The sequence below is a fragment of the Streptopelia decaocto genome (assembly GCF_964273445.1).
Source record: "Streptopelia decaocto genome assembly, chromosome: Z".
Lineage (NCBI taxonomy): Eukaryota > Metazoa > Chordata > Aves > Columbiformes > Columbidae > Streptopelia > Streptopelia decaocto.
In genome coordinates, this window is record NC_138657.1 from 61132716 (window position 1) to 61157758 (window position 25043).

The 25043-nt window shown below is 38.4% G+C and overlaps 1 protein-coding gene across 2 annotated transcripts in view; it reads right to left on the minus strand.

The window, feature by feature from the left end:
• WDR70 (WD repeat domain 70) overlaps positions 1–25043 on the minus strand; it is a 128581-nt gene that overhangs the window by 103499 nt on the left and 39 nt on the right. The window contains exons 1-5 of one of the 2 annotated variants that reach the window (XM_082074886.1): positions 23292–23359; positions 23138–23200; positions 22835–22918; positions 19249–19363; positions 15089–15287 (exon numbers count right to left, since the gene is read on the minus strand). In XM_082074886.1, the coding sequence (XP_081931012.1) occupies positions 15089–15287; positions 19249–19363; positions 22835–22918; positions 23138–23200; positions 23292–23313 (483 nt within the window). In that variant the 5' untranslated portion in view covers positions 23314–23359. Of the gene's footprint in view, positions 1–15088; positions 15288–19248; positions 19364–22834; positions 22919–23137; positions 23201–23291; positions 23360–25043 lie in introns of those variants that run through there. The other variant, XM_082074887.1, reaches the window with a different exon arrangement.

Here is a 25043-nt window from a genome sequence, read left to right on the forward strand (position 1 = left end):
GTTTTATATAGCACTTTTGGTGAAGTTCTTCAAATTCCTCAGGGATCCTGTTATTCCTGGCAAACATACGACAGTCAGTAAAACTAAACAACCACATCTCTAGAGAGAGTTGTCCACAGACTATACTTTTCAACAGTTCTCCAATTGTGACTGTAAAAAGGTGTTCACTCAAATGTTTACTCCAGGATCTTAAGAGACGAAAATTTATGCATAACACCCCACTTAGTGGCAAATATTCCAGTTGTCTACAAACTTACTAATCAAATAGGGTAAGGTATTAAAATGGGGTTGGGGGGAGTCATTAGTTAGTCACACGAAGATCCACAACCATAGGGTGAAGGTAGCAGGCGGCAGGGAGTAAAAATTACAGCATGTCTAAGTTACTGCAGGAAGGAAGGACAATTTCCTACCTAGCTCCCACAGCTGGTTCCAATTCCATTACTGTTTCGATTACTAATTCTCCCATGCCACCCATAAATTACCTTCAAAACATTAACATTTAAGCTGTCTTCTAGCAGCACAATTTAATGTAATATGACATGAGCATAAATTGCTAACAACTTTAACTATGCATCTGGAAAGAGGAAAAGATACATTCATATTTCACACATGTGAGGTCCATGCTTAAAAGAAACACACCTTTCTCCGTACTTCACTCAGGTATGTTCCTTTAACTAAAGCTTATGTCAGAAGAAGGTAGTGTGTTATGGCCAGATGACGTATCTCATATTGTAAAAACTGTTTTAATATCCAATGACATCACTAATAATTTTCAAAATGTTCAGGGCAAATACTAAGCACTAGGTTAAACAACACAGCTTGTATGAACACCTTAGTTTCATTTTTAATAAAAAAAACCAACATTTTCCAATGTTGTGCCCAAGAAAATGATATGTCTTACTATAGTATCTATCAATGTTGAGACACTCCAGCATACCATATCAAAAATACTGATTGCCATGTATGGAATTTACTCTGAATATTCCACATTATTACAATTAAACCTGACAAGACACAAAACTAAACAGAGAGCCATTGATTTCTACAGAGCAACTAAACAACTAATAGTCAGTATTGCTCAGTTGTAGATTAAACAGGAACAGAATAAAGACCCCTACACATTTTCCAATGAAATGATGCCCACCCATCAAATCCAACACTTATTATAATCATTCCTCAAGGAGCCTGAGGTATGAAAGTATACAGAAGCAATGCTTTCACTTTTTAACCCAGACTAAGACAAATATCCATCGTCTAGACAGTGCAAAAAATTGTAGCTGTACGAATGGAGAAAGAAGGCAAAAATTCAAGGTCATCAAGTCTTAGGAAATGCCTCATTTCATAGACTTTTACTGACATGTTAAGACCTCATATTTTTTCCTTGCTCTGTAACTGTTAGAAAGTGTAGAATATTAGATACATTCTATGAGATCTTTCCTTGAATTATTCAACAGGTTTCTTGATGTTCTCCATAACGAGCTGTTGCAGATACTCCATACTATACAAAGACTACTTGAGTAACTAGAAAAGTCCTCTTCATTTTACAATCTAAAATTTAAGTTTCAATTACATTATTCAAATTAAGTCACTATTAATTGTGTATATAATAACCTTGTTAATCTAGCTGAGATGAATTAAAAACAATGTGCATCTTCAACTTCATCGTAATAACGCAGTTAACAATCCTTAATTCGTACTTACAAAGAGGACAATTTCAGATGTTCAGATGAAGGTCTACAATTACAGTAGGGTTGTTCCTGCATTTGAGCTGCTCAGATCCTACCAAGCCAGAAGCTATGGTGAACATCTATTATTAATATAGAATCATAGAATAGTTCGGGTTAGAAGGGACCTTCAAAGGTCATCTAGTCCAAACCCCATCCAATGAGCAGGGACACCTTCAACTAGATCAGGTCACTCAGAGCCCCATCCAGCCTGGCCGGGAAAGTCTCCAGGGATGGGGCATCTACCACCACTCCACGCAACCTGTTCCACTGTTGCACCACCCTCATTGTAAAAAATTTCTTCTTTGTGTCTAGCCTAAATCTGACTGATTGGTGAAGTTACCAGGGAATGCACGGTTACTGCTGTTTCCATAAACAATCAAGCTAAAAAACTCTTCAGCAGTTCTTCTTCTGTAACAAGCAAGCGCTTAAACATGGGGCCAACTTGCTATTCTATCAAAAGAGAAACAGAAGTAAAATATAAAACAAAAAATGAGTATGAGAGAAGCAGAGAGCTCACAAACACTTTCTGGCTTTCCACAAGACAAGCTGAAGTGGTGGGAAGGAACGTAAAACCCATAAAATAATTGAAATGAAATGCAGTCCAGAAATTTTTGCTCAGATGTGTTCAAAGGAAGCCAAAACAAGGATTCCAAATTTTGCACAGTTTGCTGGGCTTGTGCAGAGTTTAACTCCCGTTTCTGGATTTTGCTCTGTAGGTCTGAATTCTTCACAACAATGGCGTGTTTGACATCTGCCTCAGATATGTCATCCATGGTTTAGTTCTGAAACTAATGCTGTCTCATGTAACACCTACTGCTGTCCTGGACTCAACTGTTTCCCAGGCCTTTCAACAATTTACATTTCACCTCCTGGGAGCCGTGCAAAATGAGCTTACAAAACAAATATTTTGCCTTGAGTTCTTCAATACCATTATTCTGTTTAGAGACAAAGCGCAGATCACTTGAAGGCACTTTTCTTTATGTTCTTCCTTTTTAAGTTTACTTCCCTTCTGTATCACACATTCAGACACTCTGGATCTTCACTTCTGTGGCTACCATGGGTAATATCCAGCCTGAGCAAAAATGGACCTCTGAGCAGAGGACAGCAGGTTCCTCTCACTAGATCCTGATAAACCTCTACAGAAAGGGAGAAAGTCTTCCTAGGACACTTTATTTAAGTGAAGTCTCCTTTCATAAACCAACTGTATTGGGCAATCTATTGAAATGGGAAAACCCTGATAATGATGGTAGCCTGCTGCAACATGTGAAACACTTGACCTTGGAACTTCAGTGTCATACATAAATAAGAAAATAGAGAAAGCAAAAAAATCCTGCTTTTAAAACACAATCAGCAGTTGGAAAGAAACATGTACAAGAATTATTAAAACCCACCATAATCTATTCATAGATTCTCAAATCTTCACAGTCACTACAATACTGAACAATTCCAGTAGTGTGGAACTTAGGTGAGGGAACAAGCTAGCAAGAATGAGCAAATGCATATAAATAGATTTCTGCAGCTGGCTGTGGGTATCAAGAGCTTAGAAGTATCTATTAATACTGACAGGCACAGTGTCGATCCACATTGCACTGTTAAAATTTTGCACAACAAAGGGAGTGGGGGAGTTCTGGCTTAGACACTGGAATTTTTCATAAGCTTAGATATTTGCTCTGAGATCATAATTATTTCTTAAGTGATAGGCTTGTTTACAATTGTGCATTTAAAGAACTCAAAAAAAATCCCATAAGGTATATTGTGAACTGCATGTCATTTAACCTATCTATGCCAACGGATGAAAGACCTGAGGTGACCTCCTTAGAATTTGTAACTACAGTAAGGTATGGTATGCTAAGCCTAACGTTTACACAATAAGCCCTTGTCATTGGGTAAGTGCCAAGCTGAGATACCATGTCAGTGTGCCTCAGAGCTTCTCCTCCATGCCTTTTCAGTAAGAGCAATGGTACAGAGCAAAGTCAAATTAAACATTATTTATTCATGTTATTTCAAATACAAACATTCTGCATGTGTGTTTGTATTCTCCTATCAGCTCCTGACCTGCAAGACGTATTTCCTAACAAAGAAAGCCTAAAACCACCAATAATCTCTCTTTTTAGACTATTTGTGTCTCAGTCATTCCAGATTTAATTTTTTTATCTCCAAAAACTAAAATGTGTATAAACAGCTTTGACTCAAAACCAGTTATTAGAAAGTCCTCCTGCTCAATTTAGTTCTGAAAGTGAGCCAGTTACATTAGTGGTTATACAATCACAAGAGAAAACATAGCTTAAAGATATTTTCTTGCCTATAAGCAAATTAGGTTTAAAATGCCTTAAAGAAAAATTGCATCACTAACTACTATTCCAAAAAGGTGAATAAACGGGAAGTGCCACGGTTGGCTCCAGAAAACAAACAAACAAACAAACAAACACACACACAACCAAAACAACAACAACACAACTTCTTACTAAACTTAGAAAGCAAATACATTTGATACACACATAATCACCAGAAGGAAACATGAATCTTTGCAATCCCATGTTCTCTTTTTTTTTTTCCCTCTACATACGTTTCAGAGTAATACTGAGAGTAATACTAACTTTTCTTCCGACACTGTCCTTGCTTACAAACAGCAGAGCACAGAGGATCCACACTCTGTTCTCACCCCACTGGCTTACTGTACTGTTAAGTGGTTTCTCTTATCATTGATTCTTACCTACCTAATTCACGTCTGCATCATCTACCTGCCGTGTATGATCCCTATTAGAAAAGGTCCACTATCATAAATCTGACTGTACGTCAAAACACAGCTACACGCAAAAATTTTCTCCTAATCGCCCAGAGAAGCTGGGTAATTTCTATGAAATTCTGCCACCCACTCAGATGTGGTTGAAGAGTCCATCACGAAGTTACTCCCTGAAAGTATCAGACAAGGTTGCAGCTTCCATCAGTTTCTACGCTATAAGACAACTCCCAAGAGGTAAACTAATGCCAATTGCATTAAACTACATAGAATTAAACTACAGCTGACAGCTATTATTTTTGACAGGGTAGTTTTCATAACTATAATGTGATTTGGGCAGATGCTTATTTAAGATACCATTATAAATATAATAGTTACAACTCATTTAGATTCAGCGACATGCATCTTACTCTGGGGAGTTAATATTTTTGCTGAAAATGCAGTGAATTGGTTGACTACTGCTCACTCTGCATTCAAACACTGATTGCGGTTTCTTATTTGGACTACAAGGCTCCAGGAAATCACAGAAAACTACCATTGGGCCTTCTCATAAAGTCACTGTCTACTCAATGTATTGTAATCATCTTCCCTAAGAAAAATATTTTAAGGACAGCAACTAGACTAAGCGTGGTACTCTTTAAACCATTCAGAGATAAGTGACACAAAAAAGCAACTGGCATGTGGAAGTTTACATCTTCTCCAGAATTTTATATTTTCCACAGGAAAAGTTAATTGAGTTGAAAACCAATTTATTTTTAGATGGTCTTAAGGCACAAAATGCTCACAAAGACCAAGACTTAAAACTGTAGAACACGAAGGGGTTGTCTTTAAAATGATTCAGCACTCTGTGTCACAGTAGTCTTGTAAAATAGGTATGTGCAATTTGTAGACACTGAGGATGATTAAGCTAGTTATTTCTTCTTTTCCATTTCTATTCCTGATATTATTGGTACGCAGTAGAAGCTGTAGTAATACTATTAGTGTACTTAAGGAATGTCACTGAGAAATATGTTTCTTATATTTAAGACAACAAGAGCAGTTATGTCATTACATTTACTTTGCAAGAGACATATGCTATTTGTACTGAAATAGGTTACAAATCTGTTAGCACTGAAAGCCAGCTGATCCCTACAGATGTGGTTATAGCCTGGTATGTAAGTTGCTTTCTTTGCAGAGGACAGCATGTTCCAATACATCCTATCTAACAGGACGGTCAGAAAAAAGGCAGGTAAATCTCTATAAATACAGATGATGTAGGAAACTTGGAAGATTAATGACTTGAGAAAGAAAGAGTCATTATTCTATGAGCTCAATTCTTCTCACCCCAATTTATATTTTAAGTGAAGCCTAGCAAATTCTTGATATATATAGGTCTATGCCACATTATATCTTAACCTAAACACAGAAAAATTCTAGTTCAAAAATTGTGCAGTAAAATTCTGAAAGGCTGAAGAACTGTTTCAAATGCCATAACTGTTGCCGTTCAGATGCAGTTCAAAAGTTTAAGATTCAATCACTGTTTTCCCCCTTTCTGCTTAGAATATTCCCAATATGAAGAATGCCAGTTCACCTCTTCCAAAGAATTGCAAATCCATCTTGAAATCAGATGCTGACATAATTTGCCTTTTCAATATAACTGTCTGTATCTGCCATCACATTTATGGATAGTTTATTTTTTGAATGAAATCTGATCTTTTACTCCTAATTTGGCCTGTTCAGTCCTGTCAACCCAGCATTTTCACAGAACTTGTTTTGTGTCTGAACATGTGCAGCACAACCGCAATATTTGCAAGCAAGACATTTACTCAACCTGCAGTAAGTATAAAAGGCAGGCTTCAAAGTAGGTCAGAGATGAAGGCTCAATTACGTGCAGAAAATACACCACCCGCTTTTGCTAGCTGTCTTTTGGACACAAGGACCAACAGCAAAATAAGCAGGTAATCCCTCCATTTTCCAAGAAAACTGAAGTAAATACTACTTTCATTTCTGGTATTTCCAACTAGGCATGAACACACACAGTTGTACACTGTGGGGTCAAGGAGGCTTGAAGTCCTTCCAATTAACTTTGACTAATGAGAAACCGCTGAGCCACAGGACACAGCAGCTAAAGTGTACTACTTACAGACCCCCTTTTACTGTGCCTGCGTTTGTCCTGCCACAAGATTTTGTTTGCACTGGAACTGGACATTTAGCATCATCACTGTTTTCACAACATCCAACAAATAAACAGTGAATATGGTGAGTCTCAGTCACCTGGTTAAACTTGGAAAAGAAAGGTGTCCTGTTCTGGCCCATGCTCCCCTGTTTGTTTTCTAACATCGCACCGCACAAAATGCTGCCCTGTGGGCCTGATCCACTTTACACATGAACAATACAAAAGCACATGCACCATATTAGATACATACTTGGTATCACAGACTGACTACATTTTGGCTACAGGACAGATTTTTCTTCCTACACAAGCAAAAGTCTAAAGAATTAAGTACTCCAGTACACAAAAGCTATATGGTCAAACTCAATCAAAAAATCTTTCATACTTTGTTTAATAAATTGAAATAAAAGAAAAAGAAATCAGACATGGGAAGTCTCTGTTAAAAACTCAGCTCTATTTTCCCACTCCTTTTAAAGATGTAAGCTGCTGCATAAATTCTATAATAAGTTCTCCATTCTCCAACTAATCTTCCAAAGTTTACAATTCAATTTTTTAACAGAAGGGGAAAAAGAAAAACACTATATCTATAACTTAATTTTTTTTCCCTCCTCTTTAAATTAAAACTGAAAAAAAAGTATTAAGTCCTATGGTTTGCCTGTATTATATGACTGGAAGACAGCTAACACACATAAGCTAGTAGAGGCAGACATCTTAATTGAAGACATTTTTTCCACAGCAAAAGTTTTGTTCATGCATAGAAAATTAATGTCTATTCTTAATTTCTACAGCTCTTCCAGGATTTATTTCCTGCATTCATCCTCATTATTATATGAAATATGACCTGTGCAGTCTCTGTACTGTAAAAAGGCTGCCGTGACTGAGTCCAACCCTTATATAGGGCTTTGTGTTTCACCACACGTGCTCACCACAATGAACTCCATGCATCTAAATAATCCAAACTAAAATCTTTACATAGTACTATTTATGCTGAAAACTGGTTCCAAGATAGTTGCTTAACAGGGTTACAGAAACTACGCAGGACAAATAGAGGTTCCAGGAAGGCTGGTATGCATCTAAGATGTTTTCACTGCCCCCTAGTGCAATTTTGGGGAAGGAAAAAAAAAAATTACTGATGTTGGTTGGGAGTATTTGGGTTAAGATGTATCAAAGAAATAGTATTTTTTTCTTTAAGTCAAATATTGCCTGCATCTCATGTAGACAAACTCAAACTTCTGTATCAGCTAGGTAACTCATGTATAACCGGCAATGCAGACACAAGAGCACAGAACAAACAACGTGCCCATCTATGCCCTGCAGCTTGCTCCCTTTGGACCTAGCCTGCCTGAGTGGAGCTCAGTGCTGCCCCAAGCTGCCCAGAATGCAGAGTAGTTATTTTGGGAGCTTGTCACTGCCTTTACACAGACACATGGAAAACTCTTCAGTTTCATGAGCTCCTATCTGCACCTTGAGAGCACAACTTGCTACAAAATACATACATGTTTATTTAGTAAACCTGGAAATAAAATGGAAGTAACAAATTCCCTTCTTTCTTTCAGTAACAAACTATGTTTTCTCTGTATCTCCATTTTGAAAAGTGTAAAATCAAAGCCACAAAGCTGGTAGTTTCCATGTTCATAGTCCTACTGAAGTCAACAAAAGTATTTACATGGAAAAGGATCTAATCCTCCAACCCTAAATAATGAACCTGAGCTGCATGAGAGACGTATTTATTAGCTCTTTGCATTAAGCCCTATTTTAGAAAACTGGACAGAATGCTCCTTATCCCTACTGCATAAAGGTCCTGTCTGAACTCTTTTTTTTTTTTAATATTGAGAAGTAAAAGGTACATCATTTATAACCTTTTCGCTACTCTTGAACAATATTTATGATATGAAAATACCTTTTCCTTTGAGGAGTAATGTTTGACTTAAAACCAAATGCTACACCTAACTCACCTGACTTTTTAAACTGCATTAGGGTCCTCATGTAAACAGATGTAATATCTTAAACGCTTCTTTTTCAGTTTTCTTCTATCTTATTTCTCAACAACAGATGTAAAACTGCTAATTTTCAAAATTAAAATAAAATACTTCTAGTACAATGAATGAAAAATTGTTTTAAAAAAGCAACAAGTGCACTGATCGAAATCCAACATAGAGTTTTAAAGACAGTTCAAAAGCCTAAGCAGTGGACCGTGGAATGGGATGATTAATAAAAATTCATATGAACGATTCTTTATGACTCTCCAGTTCCTTTTGGTTTATGAAAGCAAATCAGAAACACTCTGTAACATATTCCCATAACATTTGTTTATATGGACACTTATCAATCCTCAGTTACAGTGATGTGATAAACACTTATAAATATTAAACAAGGTAACTCAGCAAAATACTATTTAAGCTCCTAATAATTTGAAAATAATTTTATTAGATATTAAAATTCAAAGAAAGATAAGCAGGAATAAAGGAAGTTCAGGACCACTGTTGCATGATCTGGATAGTGTTAGCATCAAGTATGTATAGTCTCTGTATACTGCTAAGTGCCCACCTGCAAATGAGAGATGCCATTGCAGCACTTGGAAAACATTACATGTGGTAGTCTCACATTCATAAAAATTCAAAGCCATCTTTTAAACAAACAGCAGACATTCCAAGAGTCAACAAAATTGCTCTCCAAGGATATCACTGGAGCAGTGTGCAGTTCCAGCAGTTTAACATAAATCATTTGTTAATCGAAAATCCTATGAAAACTTGTTTTGGAAAGGAAATGTAACTGTATGTCACTTACACTCTTCATTCAAATATAGCCCTTCTGAATTATTTAATCATCCCCACCATAAATATTTCAAATACTTGTAATCATCCACTTTATTTTTCTCTTCATTCAAGCAAGAACTCTGTATACCTGTATTTCTCATTGTTCTGTTTAGTACATAAACAACATTTTCAAAAAGATAATATTCATATGCCAGATACAAAGAAAATACACTATCTTCCACTTACATAATACACAGCAACACCAATGGTGTCAAACATAATGTTATTATCGCTGTTATCTCCCTTTCAAAATTTAGAAATATTTCATTTATTCTAGCACTGATCAAAACAATACACTATTTGTGCTTCTTTATATAAGTACATTGGGAATTTGTTGGAATTGCCAAAAAAAGCATCATGTAAGAAATAAGTCACCACTTTCTTTTGACTGTGTATGTGTTTTAGGTTCTCTAAGAATAAATTCATTTCCTTTTCTTCAACTCCAAAGATCCCAGCTTCCACTGGAAGTAAAGAAAGTAATATTTAGACTCAGATGTTGATAGACCATTGCATGAATGTAATTTCCTAATGTTTCCCAGTACGTATTCTTGTTAAATAACACTGGTCTTGTGACTGAAACATACATGTAGAATATGTGCTTAGAAATATTTTTTTTGCTTAAGAGGTAGGTCACAGAATTGTACAGCCTAAAGGTTACCCATGACTCAGACGTACCTGGCAGAAAAAAATCAAAAATATTTCCACTCTACCTACAAAATTCTTCTAGCTATAAAGAAACTAATGATCGCAGGAGAAATGAGCATGAGGATCCCCTGTTTCAAGTGTGGGAGCTCTACAGCCACAGCATATCTGGCCCAGTGATGAAGGACACTTCGCCTGACTCTTAGCAGTTCCCTTTACAAATACAGAAGTGGTACCATAGGACTAAGTAACTATCTGTAGAGGAAACATTCTAAAACTTATCATATTCAGTCATATTACTAATTTATTAGAACTGATATCATGCCACCAAAAAGGCCTGTTATGATACACACACAGCTGAGTAGTCTTGGCCTTACTACGCTTTGTGGAATTGATCGACAGACATCTTACAAGTACATTCGTCTTCTCTGGTGACAACTGGTAGTCATGAACTCTGGGGCACAGGGTTTGAGAGGAAAAAAGCAAATACCCCATGCCTTTTTATGAAGACAAACATTCCGTAAGGGAATTACCCTGTTAGCTGCCTCTTGTACATTGTCCATATGATGCTCTCAGTTTCTTATATTAAGTATTCCTTCCCTTCCAGATTCTGACTGATTCTCTCACATTCTTATACTGAGCTTCATTTTACAAAATGTAGGGGTCTGATTTTGTTTTCTTTTAATGTTTGTGAAGCTTGCAAACCCTTTCTAACTCTCTTCTGAGATAATCTTTCTCATTCTTTTGCAACACCAGTAACCACATCAATTACCTTTAACAAAAATTCCATTGCTTGTTCCAAGTTTAATACGAATAAAATACATTTTCTTGCTTTTTACAACAGAAATACTGTCATAACTGAAGAACAATATGCACATTTATTACAGAAGGATTTTCCTCCTCATTATATAGGAAGGTAACACTAAAGAAAATTGAAAGTAATAGTAATTGTTAACTATCTGTCATCAACATATCAATGACTAGAAGCAGTTCAAAAATAATGCCTCTCATCCTCAGACCTACACTTTTCTGTCTCTATTGCACATATAAAATTGCTTTGTTCAGCTTATTTCACTTTTTCGTCTTTAGACAAGATGAAACGAAACATGACTGGGTAAATAAGATTGAGCAGTTACCAGGATAGACAATTCTCAGCCTATAATGCTGTAACTCCTTAGTAAGACTAAAAAAATCCCACAACATTGATTTATTTTTACAACACCATGATTTTTAGCCCGGTACCATAGCCAAGTTCTAATAGATGCAATTACAGTCTCCTTAAATTCTGCATTTAAATCAGCAGGAAATGGCTTTCCTCCATTCTGAACAAATGAGTATTATTGGTATGTCCTGTTTTAAACCTCTGCAAAAATTTAAAAGTGTCTCAAAACAATTCTAAAACTTGGAATACAGCTATGCTATCATTTTGGAAATATGCCCAAATCAGAGTATAGCCCTGAGAGGCCCAAGGCTATACTTGTTTCAGGGACATAATTACAACATGATTAGTATCCCTTTGGTACATCAGGGAGAAACAGTTCTCCATTCCAAAGAAGAATCAACTGTAACTAAGCTCCAGAAAGAAGATAAAGCCTTGCAAATCTATCTGGTAAATTCTTTCAACAACCACCTCTATACATTTTCCTTCAAGGAAGGAAAAGTGTCACAAGATGCTAGCACTTTATTAAGTTCTGTTAAAGATGTCAGCACAGTTTCTACTTACAGGTAGAAAAGAATATTAATAAATACAAACTGTAACATCTTTTAATAGGTGTCACCCTTACCTTGGCTTATGTCCTACATTTAAAGCAGTCCACCCACCAACCCTGATACAACTGCTTTGGCTAGCCTCCTGTCCCCATCCTGACAGATTTTATTTTGATTGCATGAACACCAGATACAATCCCAGTGCCTCTTGCCAGGGCAAAAAAGACTCTGTCTCCCAGCCTCAAAATTTAACACACGAAATACTGCCCTCATTAAGAATTTGCCCTCTGAAAAATAAGCCATTTTCTCTTTTAAAACATTCCTGCTTGGAAATTAAGCTTTTTTTTTTCAAGTTTTCAAGAAAGGCATACTTTTCAGGATAGAAACCAAACCTGAAAAGCTTCAGACTACGTGAGACACGCTGCTTCCTCCTTCCCCCTCTCAGCTTAAAACCATGTGAAACACTGGCACTGATGATCCAACCAGGTTTTTACACCATTAGGAGAAAAAGCACTGATGACAACTCAGACAACTTGTTTCTCGTTTTCCTCACTCCCAAAATTAATGTAAGTCTTTCATATAAAAAGGAAAACTATAACAAGAGGAAAATATCAGAGGAAATTGACAGAATGTTCATTGAATATTCACAGAATGTTATGAGTTGGAAGCGACCCACACAGACACCAAGCGTGCCTTCTGTCCTTAAAATACACCTGATACAGTAGACTTCCCTACACTAAAAAAGAAGCACTGTAAACTATTTGTATTAGTACTTCAAGCATATTAAGCCTTGTTAAAATCATCAATTCTGCAACGAATAGATCTGAATTATACTAAATGAATGTCATTAAATCTGAATATTTATTTGTTGAAGGTAACTACCAGAGGTATTAACACATTTAATCAAACACAGAAAAATGCTTTACAACAGCTAACATGAAGACTCGAGTATATTAAAATGAACTTATATAAATTCAGAGACAAAAGTAACTCAAGTCAGAATTCACGTCATATAATATCTATGGATCCCCTCAAAAATTTATTCTGTTTGTATCACATGTAAATCTAAATGACAGAAATATAATACTCAAAAAAACCCCTAACAGTGCTAATTCAAAACCTTCAGCAATAATCTGCTGTTACTAATTTTCCTATAAAAACACCAGTAAGGTATGAAAAATGCCCATCAAAGACAATAACCACCAGCTACTCCTTCCACCTGATGATTATCAAGTAAATACCCAGTGTGAGCTGGGCACTCCTGGGCCAACCCTATACTCAAACGATGCTAACCTCATACCAATCAATTCTGACAAATATCTCTATAGATGGTTTCTCATGAGAAAGTAAAAACAACTGAACAAGCAATGGTGGAAAACTGATGTTTCTATAACAAAAACCACATCTAAAATTAGGATGAAGAGACAGTGGCAAACTACCAGGGCGAAGCCAGTATTTTAATGCATTTTATCTGTTATTCAAAGTTCACAAGACTTCAGATTACAGAACTGCAACTCATACAACTATTAAAGAAAAATTTGTTTCTTTCAGGGTCAGAAACATAGATACTTGAGTTTTAAAGAAGTTACTTCAGCAGCAAAATATGATAACAAAAGAGTCTCTCACAGTACATCTGCAAACAAAACAAAAGAATTATTCAACAGAGCTTTCCATTTCTTTTCTCCCAGTTCTGCCCTGATGTGTACCAACCACAGCCTGATGTACAAGCAGGAAAAAGGAACCACAGAGTTCTCATAACAGCAACACCTGCCTTCCTTGGGGCTCACAGGATCACACTGTGATCACCAATCGATCAACAGGAAATCAGGAAAGCACAGCTGCTTCCTGATTCCCTTCACAGGAAAGAAAATAACTGAGTTCATGAGCAGCAGTGAGGGGAGGCTCTGGACCCCAAAGGCCTCTGGCATCCATGCTGACACAAAATCTTCCCAGTTATAAATTAACTGTTTAGACTGAAAACCCACAAGTCTCATATTTCTGCTGCTCTGCTTATTCTCAACTAAATATATTCTAGACTGTTTTTTAACTATTGTCTTAAGTTCAGACAAACTTAAATCACACCAGTCTGCAAGTTACCTTTTTGTCTGAAACTTTTCATTGGGGTCTTTGAACTCTGGTTTCCAGCAACTCCACTTTATTGAGCCAGTTGCAGCGTTACTCAAATATATATGAATAAAAAATTAATACCATAATCATGCTAGAAATTAAAAGAGTAAACCAGCAAACAAAGCCGCTAGTAGAGAAAGACAGGTTGTCTGTTTCCACAAATTGTTTTCCCTTTGGTATTCTAGAGACGTTTACAGAACTAAAGCAAGAGCTTTGTTAAACAAACTCTCCACTGACCTTTGGAGAGAGACAATGAAAATAAATTATATTCAGTGCTCAGAATACATAAATCTGAAAGGCATGCAAGCAACTATATAAAATAATTTAAAAAATCCCTATCTCATTAGCACATGACATCAGGTTAAACTAACAATCCAAGGTTTTTTTCCAGAATCATTTATATGCACAATAGACTGCATTTCAGAGATTTCAATGCAGAAAGCCCTACTCAGGTGCAGCCATTTTTGATGAAGGACAAGAGAAAATAGGTACCCAGCATGATATAGTACAGAGGGGTTAAAAAGAAATAGACATTGTCTATTATATTGCTCATAACCTTCTCTTCATAATCTACCTCTACTACTGAAAGCCTTACCCCGTTCTGTGGAACATATGCATTGCCTCCAAAAATAAACGCAGTTTTACCATTTAAGAGCTGTTATGCATCTTCCTGTAATTTCTCAATTACTAAACAATACTGCTCTCCCACGCTGCTACACTATGTGAAGAAAAAAAAAGCCCTGAGTTACCCTGATTCATTTTCTCAGAACAGCTTTGGCACAATTTTTCTCCCTAGATTCAAGTCCACCTCCACCTCCTCTTTTTTGCAAAAAATTCTATATGTGCAGAATTGGGAAATAAACCATATAAAACATTTATACAAAATATTTTTATACAGTTCTTTCATAATGTGAAAACAAAAGAGAGTAAATAATATACACTAATCTATGATGAATCTCCCTTGAAATTCACATGCATACATTTTTTTAAATCCTGATATTTTTAGATGCAAACAATTATTTGCATTGTTGAATAATCATTAGAAAAGACCATAAAAGAATGCATTTCAAACAGTAGTCATACTTCACCTGCAAATTCAATGATAAAGGAAAAAGCACACTTAAAAATTAGTGCCTGCTCAAAGTGTTAAAACATTAAAGAGCAGCAAAATACTTACATTCTCTTCCTCCTCTGTATCATCATTGTCATTATCGTCATCACTGTCCTTGAACCCAGGTGGAAGTGGTGGCCCAATGAATTCATCATCTTCATCATCAGTATCCTCAGCTGGACCTTGAGCAGAGGCCTGAGACTGCCTGGAAGCACCAGTTAACTCTTCATCTGAGCTGTCTTCACTTCCACTACAGGTTTCCTCTCTGCATGGAAAAATTAAAAAAAAAATTATTTCAAAAACACTGGCACTTCCATAGTAATTTTCAGATAAAAGATGTTGAGCACTGTTGTGAATTTGTAAATGCTGAAATTAGCAGTATAAGGTAAACTATTTTTTATTAAAAGTGTAGGCCCACCATCACCTTGAAAGCAAAAATAAAGCTTAAAGAAAAGGTATACCATAGTGACAGACAGTTCAAAAAAAATGGACAAAAATAAAACAAAGAAAAAGACAGATTGTCAAAAAAGCAGTGCCACGTCACTAGTATGGATTTCACAACCCATGCGAGAACACAAAGCATGGCACTTACTTTATAACACTGGTAAAGAATAAAAGGGAACCAGACAATTCAAACCAAGTACTTAATACCATCATAAATCTACATTCTAAAAGTTAAATTAAATTATCTTTTTGCTGTTGTCCAAATCAATTTTGTGTACACTATATTTTTGGCATTAGAAAATTTCTGAAAAGTAAGCAGAGCTATTTAGTACACGCATTCCCTCAGTCTATTCAAAACAAGTGTGCTCCCTCTGCTGGTAGTTATCAAATAAGCAGTATTCTAACTTGCAGAAGGTCCAAAAGCAGAAAAAAATTGCCTTTTGACTAGATACAGTGTATCATTACAGCGATACCTTGCAGTGGAAATCATATGTTCCTCTCAGCTGAGTGAGCCAAACTCAAATTGCTAGACTTGGTTTAGGAGATTATATTTTAAGAGCATTTGTGTGAGTGAGCAGAGTGCACAAGATGTGTTAATAAGGAAAATAAAAACACAACAAAGGTACAGGGATTTAAGTTTAGGCTATCACTTAAAAACTATAATAAAAACATACAAGATTAAGAACATAATAAAGAATTATGAAAACATGTATGTAATTGTGACAGAGACTTCAGCTCCACTATGCTCCACCAAACCAGCTGCACACCAAGCAGGTAGTAAGTTACACAGCAAATATTTATGTTGGACAAGCAACTGAAATCCTATTTTAGGAAGAAATCAAAACAAAAACCAACACAAACTAGGTCCTCAGATGCTACACTGATAAGAAGGGCTTGCATGTCTGAAACCTTGTCTAATTTTTCCAACTGTATTTACTGGCTTAATAAAAGATATTACTTCTACATGCAAACTTTGTTTTATATAGCAATCACAGACACTGAAAGACCTAGATCAGGATATGATTATCTAATAAATCTAACACAAATAAAAAGACTTCTCTTTCTATACAACAATACGGCAATTGATATCTTTCTACTAGAAAGGTTTTCCAGCATGTGAGGAATGGTTTGGGACCTTCAACATTCTTCAAGTTGAACATCCCCAAAACCAACAAATTCGCAATAGTATTATATATGCAAAATAGTTGTATTTTAAGAGTTGGTACGCATTCCCAGACTAACAATATCTGTTCCCCAAAAGTCAAACTGTTAAATTAGTTTTGGAATGGAGCCAAATATATACTGTAGCTGCCAGTGAGAAGAATGTATACAACATGATTCAAGGCCTTTTCAGTCCTGGAGTCCTAGGTTTACACATCATTCTACAGACACCCAAGAACAGTATCTAGCTTCCTTCCTAATTGCCTACCCTTATCATTCCCTCATTTGCTAGCAAGCATAAATTGATCAAATCAAACATTGCAGTATTTTGAGTGGCAGTGTAATCATTCTGTATGTGAAACGGACAGAATTGCAGTGCTACTTTTCACCACACTCCGAGCTTGGCAGGGACAGCCAAGTACTCAGGCTACAGCTACTGGTACCCTCTGTCCTGACTGGAAGAAAGTCAAATGTAAGAACATCCCAATGCAGACAGACCAAAAGCTTATGTACCCTTCTGACAGTTACTGGGAATGATGCTGACAGAAAAGACAAAACAAGTCTTGTTTCCTTCAACTTTCAGCCTTATAGCCCTACTCTACCAGAAGATGTGAAGAAAGAACCAGTTTGCCAGCCCCTTTTCCAGGATTCAGAGAAGTGTAAGAAATTGTTTTTTGCCTTCCCTCATTACCTCCTCAGTAAGTGAAACAAGCTGTAACAGGGAAAAAAGAAAAGCTGCATTAGAGCATGGATGGCACACAGAGGAAATAACAGAAAACATTCTGAGAGACGTACAAGTATATGGGTATATCCCTGCCAATGTGTTCGCTCTCTTCACATCATCCACTCTATTTTCTCTTTCTTATTTTCATATACTAGCAGACGCTTTCATTTCACAAGGCAGATTATTATTATACTTATGCATAAATACTTAAGTATCATAACTATTGTAAACATTTCTCTACAGCAAAGTAGCTGAAAAGCAACAAGAATCAGTAGCTATTCCTCACATCTTTTTGGAGTGACCGATTCTGTTTCAACAATTAAAAAAATTATTACGAGGGCTACTATGGTAACTGAAAGTACTTGGAATTTTAAAAGTAATATGCATGAAAGTGTTGACATTTTCAGAGAATAGAACAAACTACAGATGTTAGATCAGTTTAGAGTAACTAAAATCTACATTATAAAGGGAACTGCTGATAATCCTATATTTCAGATTTAGATTGTCAGTTTTATGATTGTTCCTTTGAACTAAGACTGAGTCACAATGGCATATCTCTCTTAGGACCTCCCCGTTTTTAACACTAAGTACTAAGCTACATATTACACAAGGAAATGTAAAACTTTCAGGAGTGCTTTTCATGTCATGCCCTCCACTTTCAATTCTTGGTAAAAACAAAAAAATCAAAACAAAACAAAACCCTAATATCAGCAGAACTCTTGTGAGTTACCAGAGCCTACCTAATAACTCAGAATTCTGAAAGGTATTTGTTATCTTCCTTTACATAAAGTCCCCAGGGTTCTCTTCTGTCAAGTCCATTGTGAAATGAGAAGATTATGGAAAGGCTCTATATTATCTGCCTGCTTTCCACCTTACCATTTGTTTTAATTTAGTCTTCATATTGAAGTCACCCATATACAGTACACAATCATGTTACATTTAAATTATTGTGATCCTTCATTAATTCACCAGATAGGTATCTCAGATTGTCAAATGCAAATGGGAGCACAGAATATTTTTCCCTCATTCACAAGACATAACACCAGATCTATAGGTTAGTATATTGTGCAGTTATTTCAGTGAGAGTGCACTGCTCATTTGAGTTTTCCATAGAGCAGCAGGCCAAAAGTGAATTTTGTAACAATAATTTTTTCACGCTCTGAAACAGTACAAATTTGTCTATCATAACCTACCATGTATAGACTCTACCAGCCCATAAGACCCTCTAGGTCTACTAGAGTCTTGTATGGGTGATTAGACTTCCATAGACACAGAAACTTAAAAGTTTACAGTGCACTGATCTCTGCAATCCCTATCATGCAATCGAGTTTTGTGGCCCCCATTACCTTCAGCTACTTTTGATTTCCCAGGGTTTCAGAATTCAAACTGTCAAAGGAGTAACATTTTTTATGAATAACAAATGTCGGCAAATTTGAGAATAAATTTCAGAGTAAATCAAAACAAAATACTTTCTCAATCCCATCACAACTCTATACAATGTGCATACAGGGGCTCTCCAGTACTTTGCTTTCTTTTTCAGCAGACATGAACAAGTATATCTTATGGGAAAAACAGCTGCTTATTAAATCAGCATATGTATTTATTATCTTTGCCCTAATATTTTCAAAAAATCCACAGATAACATTGTGGTTATTTTTTAAAAAGTATGCCAAATAGGACTAGGTAAGAGACAGCAAAATTAACTAGTAAATGTACAGATTAACTAAGAAAGCACAGATTAAGAAAAATAAATAAAAATCAGTATTTCCACTGAAATACTTCTGATAACATAGACATGTTCACACAAGTTAAATGACAGTCATGCTGTCAAAAAAAAAAAAAAATCCTCTTCAGATAAGAAAGCTGTTACATGGAATCTCCCACTATATTTAAGTACCTTTTGGTTAACACGGGCCCACCTCCTGCTGCACTGGATGCTGAAGCTGATGAATCTGTGCATGGACTTCTAAACTCTTTTTCAGCCTGCTCTTCCATCTCTTTTTCACGAGCCTCTGAAAAAGTATGTAAATGACAAAGACTTTTAGAAAATAATAAAATCAGAGACTTGTTGAAGACAGTAAAATAATTTTCTTCATTTTCAGACCTATGTGAAATATTTGAAAAGGCAATAGCAAATAAAGGATTTCACTTGAAAGTAGATTACTTTTCCATTTAAATTAAATTCCCATTGTTACTGCAATGATCACTCAGAAAACCAAAATGTCACAATGAAAATGCAAACACATTCCAGTTGGTAGTTTGTACACACTACCAAGAGTAAGTTGATCATATAAGGAGGCTGATAGTTCAATATTTTCAGCACTATACTAAATCAGTATGATTACTTCAGAGAGTTCATGAAGTTTTCATAGCGTAAGGCAGTAAATTAGTATGTAAGAATACACAGGTGTAAATAATTGAATTCTAAATATAATTTATGGAATATAAATACGAAGAGTTGTTTGTATGAAGAGTTTATTCACTTACTGAAAAAGAATCCCTGTGCAACAGTGCAAAAAATCAAAGTGAACAGAACCTTCCATTTTGAAGTATTAATATAAATAAGAATGGACTGTGGAGGTAAGAGATAAAGTGTGGTGAAAGGAAGACTTTCTCTTGGTTGAGGAGGATCAGGTTAGAAATTGTTCAGGCGAACTGGACATCCACAAATCCTTGGGCCCCGATGGGATACACCCATGAGTGTGGAGAGAGCTGGCACATGTTATTGCAAAGCCACTCTCCTTCATCTTTGAAAGGTCTTGGAAAACAGGAGAGGTGCCTGAGGACTGGATGAAAGCCAACATCCCTCCAGTCTTCAAAAAGGGCAAGAAGGATAACCCAGGAAACTACAGGCCAGTAGGACACCAGGCACCGGTACATGTTAGGGGTGGACCTGCTGGAATGCAGCATTGTGGAGAGGGACCTGGGAGTCCTGGTGGACAACAACTAAACCATGAGTCAACAATGTGTCCTTGTGGTCAAGAAGGTCAACAGTATCCTGGGGTGCATTAGAAAACTGTGACCAGCAGGTCCAGGGAGGTTCTCCTCCCCCTCTACTCTGCCCTGGTGCAGTCACATTTGGAGTACTGCATCCTCCAGTTCTGGGCTCTCCAGTTTAAGAAGAACAAGGAATTGTTTAAGAAGAACAAGGAATTACTGGAGGGAGTCCAGCACAGGGCCACAAAGATTATTAAGGGTCTGGAGCATCTTTTTTATGACGAGACTGAGAGAGCTGGTTTTGTTCAACCTGGAGAAGGCTGAGAGGGGATCGCATCAATGTGTATAAATATCTCAAGTGTGGATGTGAAGAGAATGGGGCCAGACTCTTTTCAGCAGTGCCGAACAATAACAGATGGAAACATAGGTTTCACCTGAGTATGAGAAGAAACTTCTTTACTCTCAGGGTGCCAGAGCCCTAAAACAGGTTGCCCAGAGAGGTTCTGGACTGTCCTCCAGAGACATTAAAAATGTGCCTGGACACATTCCTGTGCGATCTGCTCTGAGTGAACCTGCTTTAGCAGGTGGGTTGGACCAGATGATCTCCAGAGATCCCTTCCAACCCCAACCTTTATGTGATTCTGTGATAACGAGTGTAATAGATACAGCTACTGTATTTCTAAAAGTACTCAAATAATTTCAATTAGACAGAGAAAAGTTACTTTCTCTCTACACAACTTTCTTTTTTTGCTCACTGTTTGTTAACTAAAAACACATTGCACAGCAAAGCCAGGAAACATTTTCTTCTGAAGAGAAACACAAACACCTGCAAGATCCAAGACCAGGAAACGCATTTTGGTCTCACTTCTTTTTATCTACAGGTTGGGTAGCAGAGAAGACATTTCCAAAATTTATCATAGGTATTCCAAAAAGCTAAAAGTCAACAGTATATCTTAAGAAATCTGAACATAAAATGCTCACATTACCCCACTCCCACAAAAAGCTGTAAAACATACACCATTCTGATTGCTCTATTCTGAATCCCAAAATTTGTTTCTAAGCTAAACAGCTGAGTTACATACAAAGCTTTGTAATTTCTGGTAAAATGATCAACCACATAAACAACAAAATGTCTTGTGCATATTTTATGGGTAAGACCCTAGAAAACCTTGGGTGAGGGGGACAAGGGAAGGGACACATTCAAGATTCAGTTTAAGATGTCTTGACACAAAAACATTGTGTTTTCATAATCGCTTACTGGATTTCCCTCCTAAATTAAAACATGGTGTAAGCAAATAATCTCTCAGAAGGAATGAAAGCTCAGTCTGAACCAGTATCAAACATTAAAAGGTTTCCAACATGGAAACATGCTGTTGTGTTTAGATTCGGCCAACACAAAAACATGGTCCAAATCAAATTTTGGAATCCCTTGTATATTTGAATTTCAGTGTCTTAAAGTCCACAAACCCATGAGCCTTGAGAGATGTCTGTTCTTGTGGTTCTGTACAGAATCAAAATAAAAACTACAACCAACACACCAACACCATGATTATCTCTTTCTTTCATACAGAACTGCTTTCTTTATGATAAGGTGCTTCAGGTCTACTAACTCCATAGACAGCAGGTTAAATGTAACCTAATAGGATAAAAGCTGCTCAACTGTGATGGCACAGCATTAAAAAAAAAAAAAAAAAAAAGCCACAACCGGACATTCTGCACAAACTGTCCAAGTGGAGGGAGAAGGCATGGACTGAAGGCTGAGGGAGCTGGGGTTGTTTAGTCTAGAGAAGAGGAGGCTTAGAGGTGACCTCATCACTCTCTATAACTACCTGAAGGGAAGTTATAGCCAGGTGGGGATTGGTCTCTTCTCCCAGGCAGTTAGCAATAGGACAAGGGGGCATGGGCTTAAACTCTGCCAGGGGAAATTTAGGCTGGATATTAGAAAGAAATTCTTTACAGAGAGAGTGGTCAGGCATTGGAATGGCCTGCCCAGGGCGGTGGTGGACTCGCCGTCCCTGGAGGTTTTTAAACTGAGATTGGACATGGCACTTAGTGCCATGATCTAATAAACGGACTAGAGTTGGACCAAGGGTTGGACTCGATGATCTCTGAGGTCTTTTCCAACCCAGTCGATTCTGTGATTCTGTGATTCTGTGACATTTGGGCTGGCAAAGGGAGTTCCAGAACATGCAAAAGTGTCTCCCAATGGTGTTCTTCAGAATGGTGTTCGCTTATTTACAAGCAACAAGACAGAAATTTTCTCATCTCCCACTCTCAAACAACTGTCTTGAAAACTTACCCACTGCCAGCACAGCAGAAAACGGAGACAAATTTGTGGGCTGCTATATAACCTTCTATTCCTGGCTTTGCTGCAAAACATGCTTTTTACCAGTCCCCAGGTTGCTTAGGGCTGTCTTCCTCGAACAAAACTGCATTTGTTTTTTGCCCTTTTGGCAGCCAGTCTGAGACACTTTAAATGACACCCCAAGACAGAAGAACAAAACACGTCTTAAAATGCGTCAGCTGACAACGCTCGCATTTCTTACCCAAGACCTTCCTGCTCCTCTCCACTGCAGTTCTCCTCGTTTGCTCAAACATGGCTTCGAGGTCAAAAGTCCGAGCTTTCTTCCCTGAAAATGAAGAAAAAGGAGACTGTATCAGAGACTCACCCTGGCCACAGGCACTCCAGCAGCTCCAGGCCGGGGGCGCGACAGGAAAAACCGCTTCGTTTGCCGCTCCGGCCACCAGCCTCCCCTGGGGCTCCCCAGCAAGGGCCGCCGGCCCCAAGCAAGCCCCCCCTCGCCCCTCAGTCGAGCGCCCGGCAATCCCCGGCCCACATCGCAACGCACCGAAGCCGGAGAAGCCCATGGTGGCCGCCAGATCCGGGTCGGGTGCCCCCAGCATCTCAGCGTCTGCAAGGAGATGGGAAAGAAAAGGACGGGGGTCAGCTGGGGGCGCGGGGCGGCCGCGGCCGGGCCCGGCCCGCACTGCCCCAACGCTCACCGCCCTCCGCCGCTGGCTCCATGCTGCGGCCGCCCCGGAACCACAACAGGCGCCGGCAGGAAGCGGCCGGAGGCGCCCGGGGAGGCCCGTCCGCCGGCACCGCCTCCAAAGGTCACACACCCACACGGGGCACCACTTGCGGCGACTAGAAACGGTGCACAGCGGGACGCAGGCAGAGTTGCACAGAGTTCTTGTTAGCAGCGAGAGCAGAGGCAGGCGGAGCTGAGCTCTCTTTTATTAACAGTTCTCAGTTTCTATGTTTACAGATACAGGGCTGGACCAAGAGGTTAGACAGTTTTTTCACAAATGGTATTTGAAACACGCCACACTCACGTGACTGTGGGAAGCGTTCCGACCCACTCATTCACACACCCACGCCCAACATTCACACATCATGCATATGGGAGTGGTTTTCCGACCCGAGATATTCTTCTCACTGGCCTGGGCTATCACTTCTTACACTCATAAAAAACATACTTCTCTACAACCTGTCCAAGGCCCTTTATCTGGAACTGCTGTTCCCACACCACCCCCCACCATGGTTCCTCGCCCGCATTTGGGCGGCAGCCGTGGCGATGTCCTGTTCTGCCACTGCTGCGCGGCAGGCCTCAAATACATCTTCACGGAGCCGCTTAATGTCTCAAGCTGGAAGGCACCTGTCAGGATCATCAAGTCCAACTCCCTTCTCCTCACAGAACACCTACAATTGAACCATCTGACTAAGAGCATCATCCAGATGCTCCTTGAGCTCTGACAGGTCTGGTACCGTGACCACTTCCCTGGGAGCCTGTTCCATGGACTGACCACCCCCTCAGAGAAGAACCATTTCCTCATGTCCAACCTGACCTTCCCCTGACACAGATTAATTTCATTCTCATGTCCTATCGCTGGTCACCAGAAAGAGATCAGCACCTTCCCTGCTGCTGCCCCCCATGATGGAGCTCTAGATGGCCATGGGGACACCCCTCAGCCTTCTCCAAGCTGAACAGACCAAGTCATCTCCTCATAAATCTTGTCCTTGAGGCCTTTCACCATCTTGGTTGCCCCTCCTTAATCCATACTTGAATAATCTCCTGTTTGACAAACATTAAGCTGCCCAAAACTGCACCCAGTACTCTACATGGAATCAAACCAGTGCAGTGGTGGAACAGTCAACTCCCTCGCCCGGCTGGCAATGCTGCGCTTGATGCACCCAGGACATGGCCAGCCCTTTTGGTGGCCAGGACACTCTACTGACTCATATTTGACTTGTCATCAACCCAACCCTCCTGATGTCTTTCCACTGTGTTGCTCTCCAGCCTCTCATCCCCCAGTTTGTATGCATAACCAGGATTACCCCATCCCTGGTGGAGAATCTGGCACTTGCTCTTGTTAAATTTCATATGGTTGGTAGCCACCCAGGTGTAGAGTCTATCCAGATCTCTCTCTAAGGTCTCTCTATCCTTGAAGGAGCCCACAGGTCCTCCTAGTTGAGTATCATTAGCAATCTTACTTAATGTGCATTTAATTCACGCAATCCAATCATTTATAAAAACATTACAGAACACTGCCCCTAAAACTGAGCCGTGGAGAACCCCACTAGTGACTGGCCAACAGCTTTTCAATCTTGAAAAGATACAGGGAGGATTTCCTACTTTGCCATGTAAACCCTGCAGGATTTAGGGCTTAACTTCAGTTGTCCATTTGGAAGACAGAGCTGGGGCTGTTTCCTTTCTCATGCTGTTATAGTTGTAACTAAGTTTTGTAAACTAT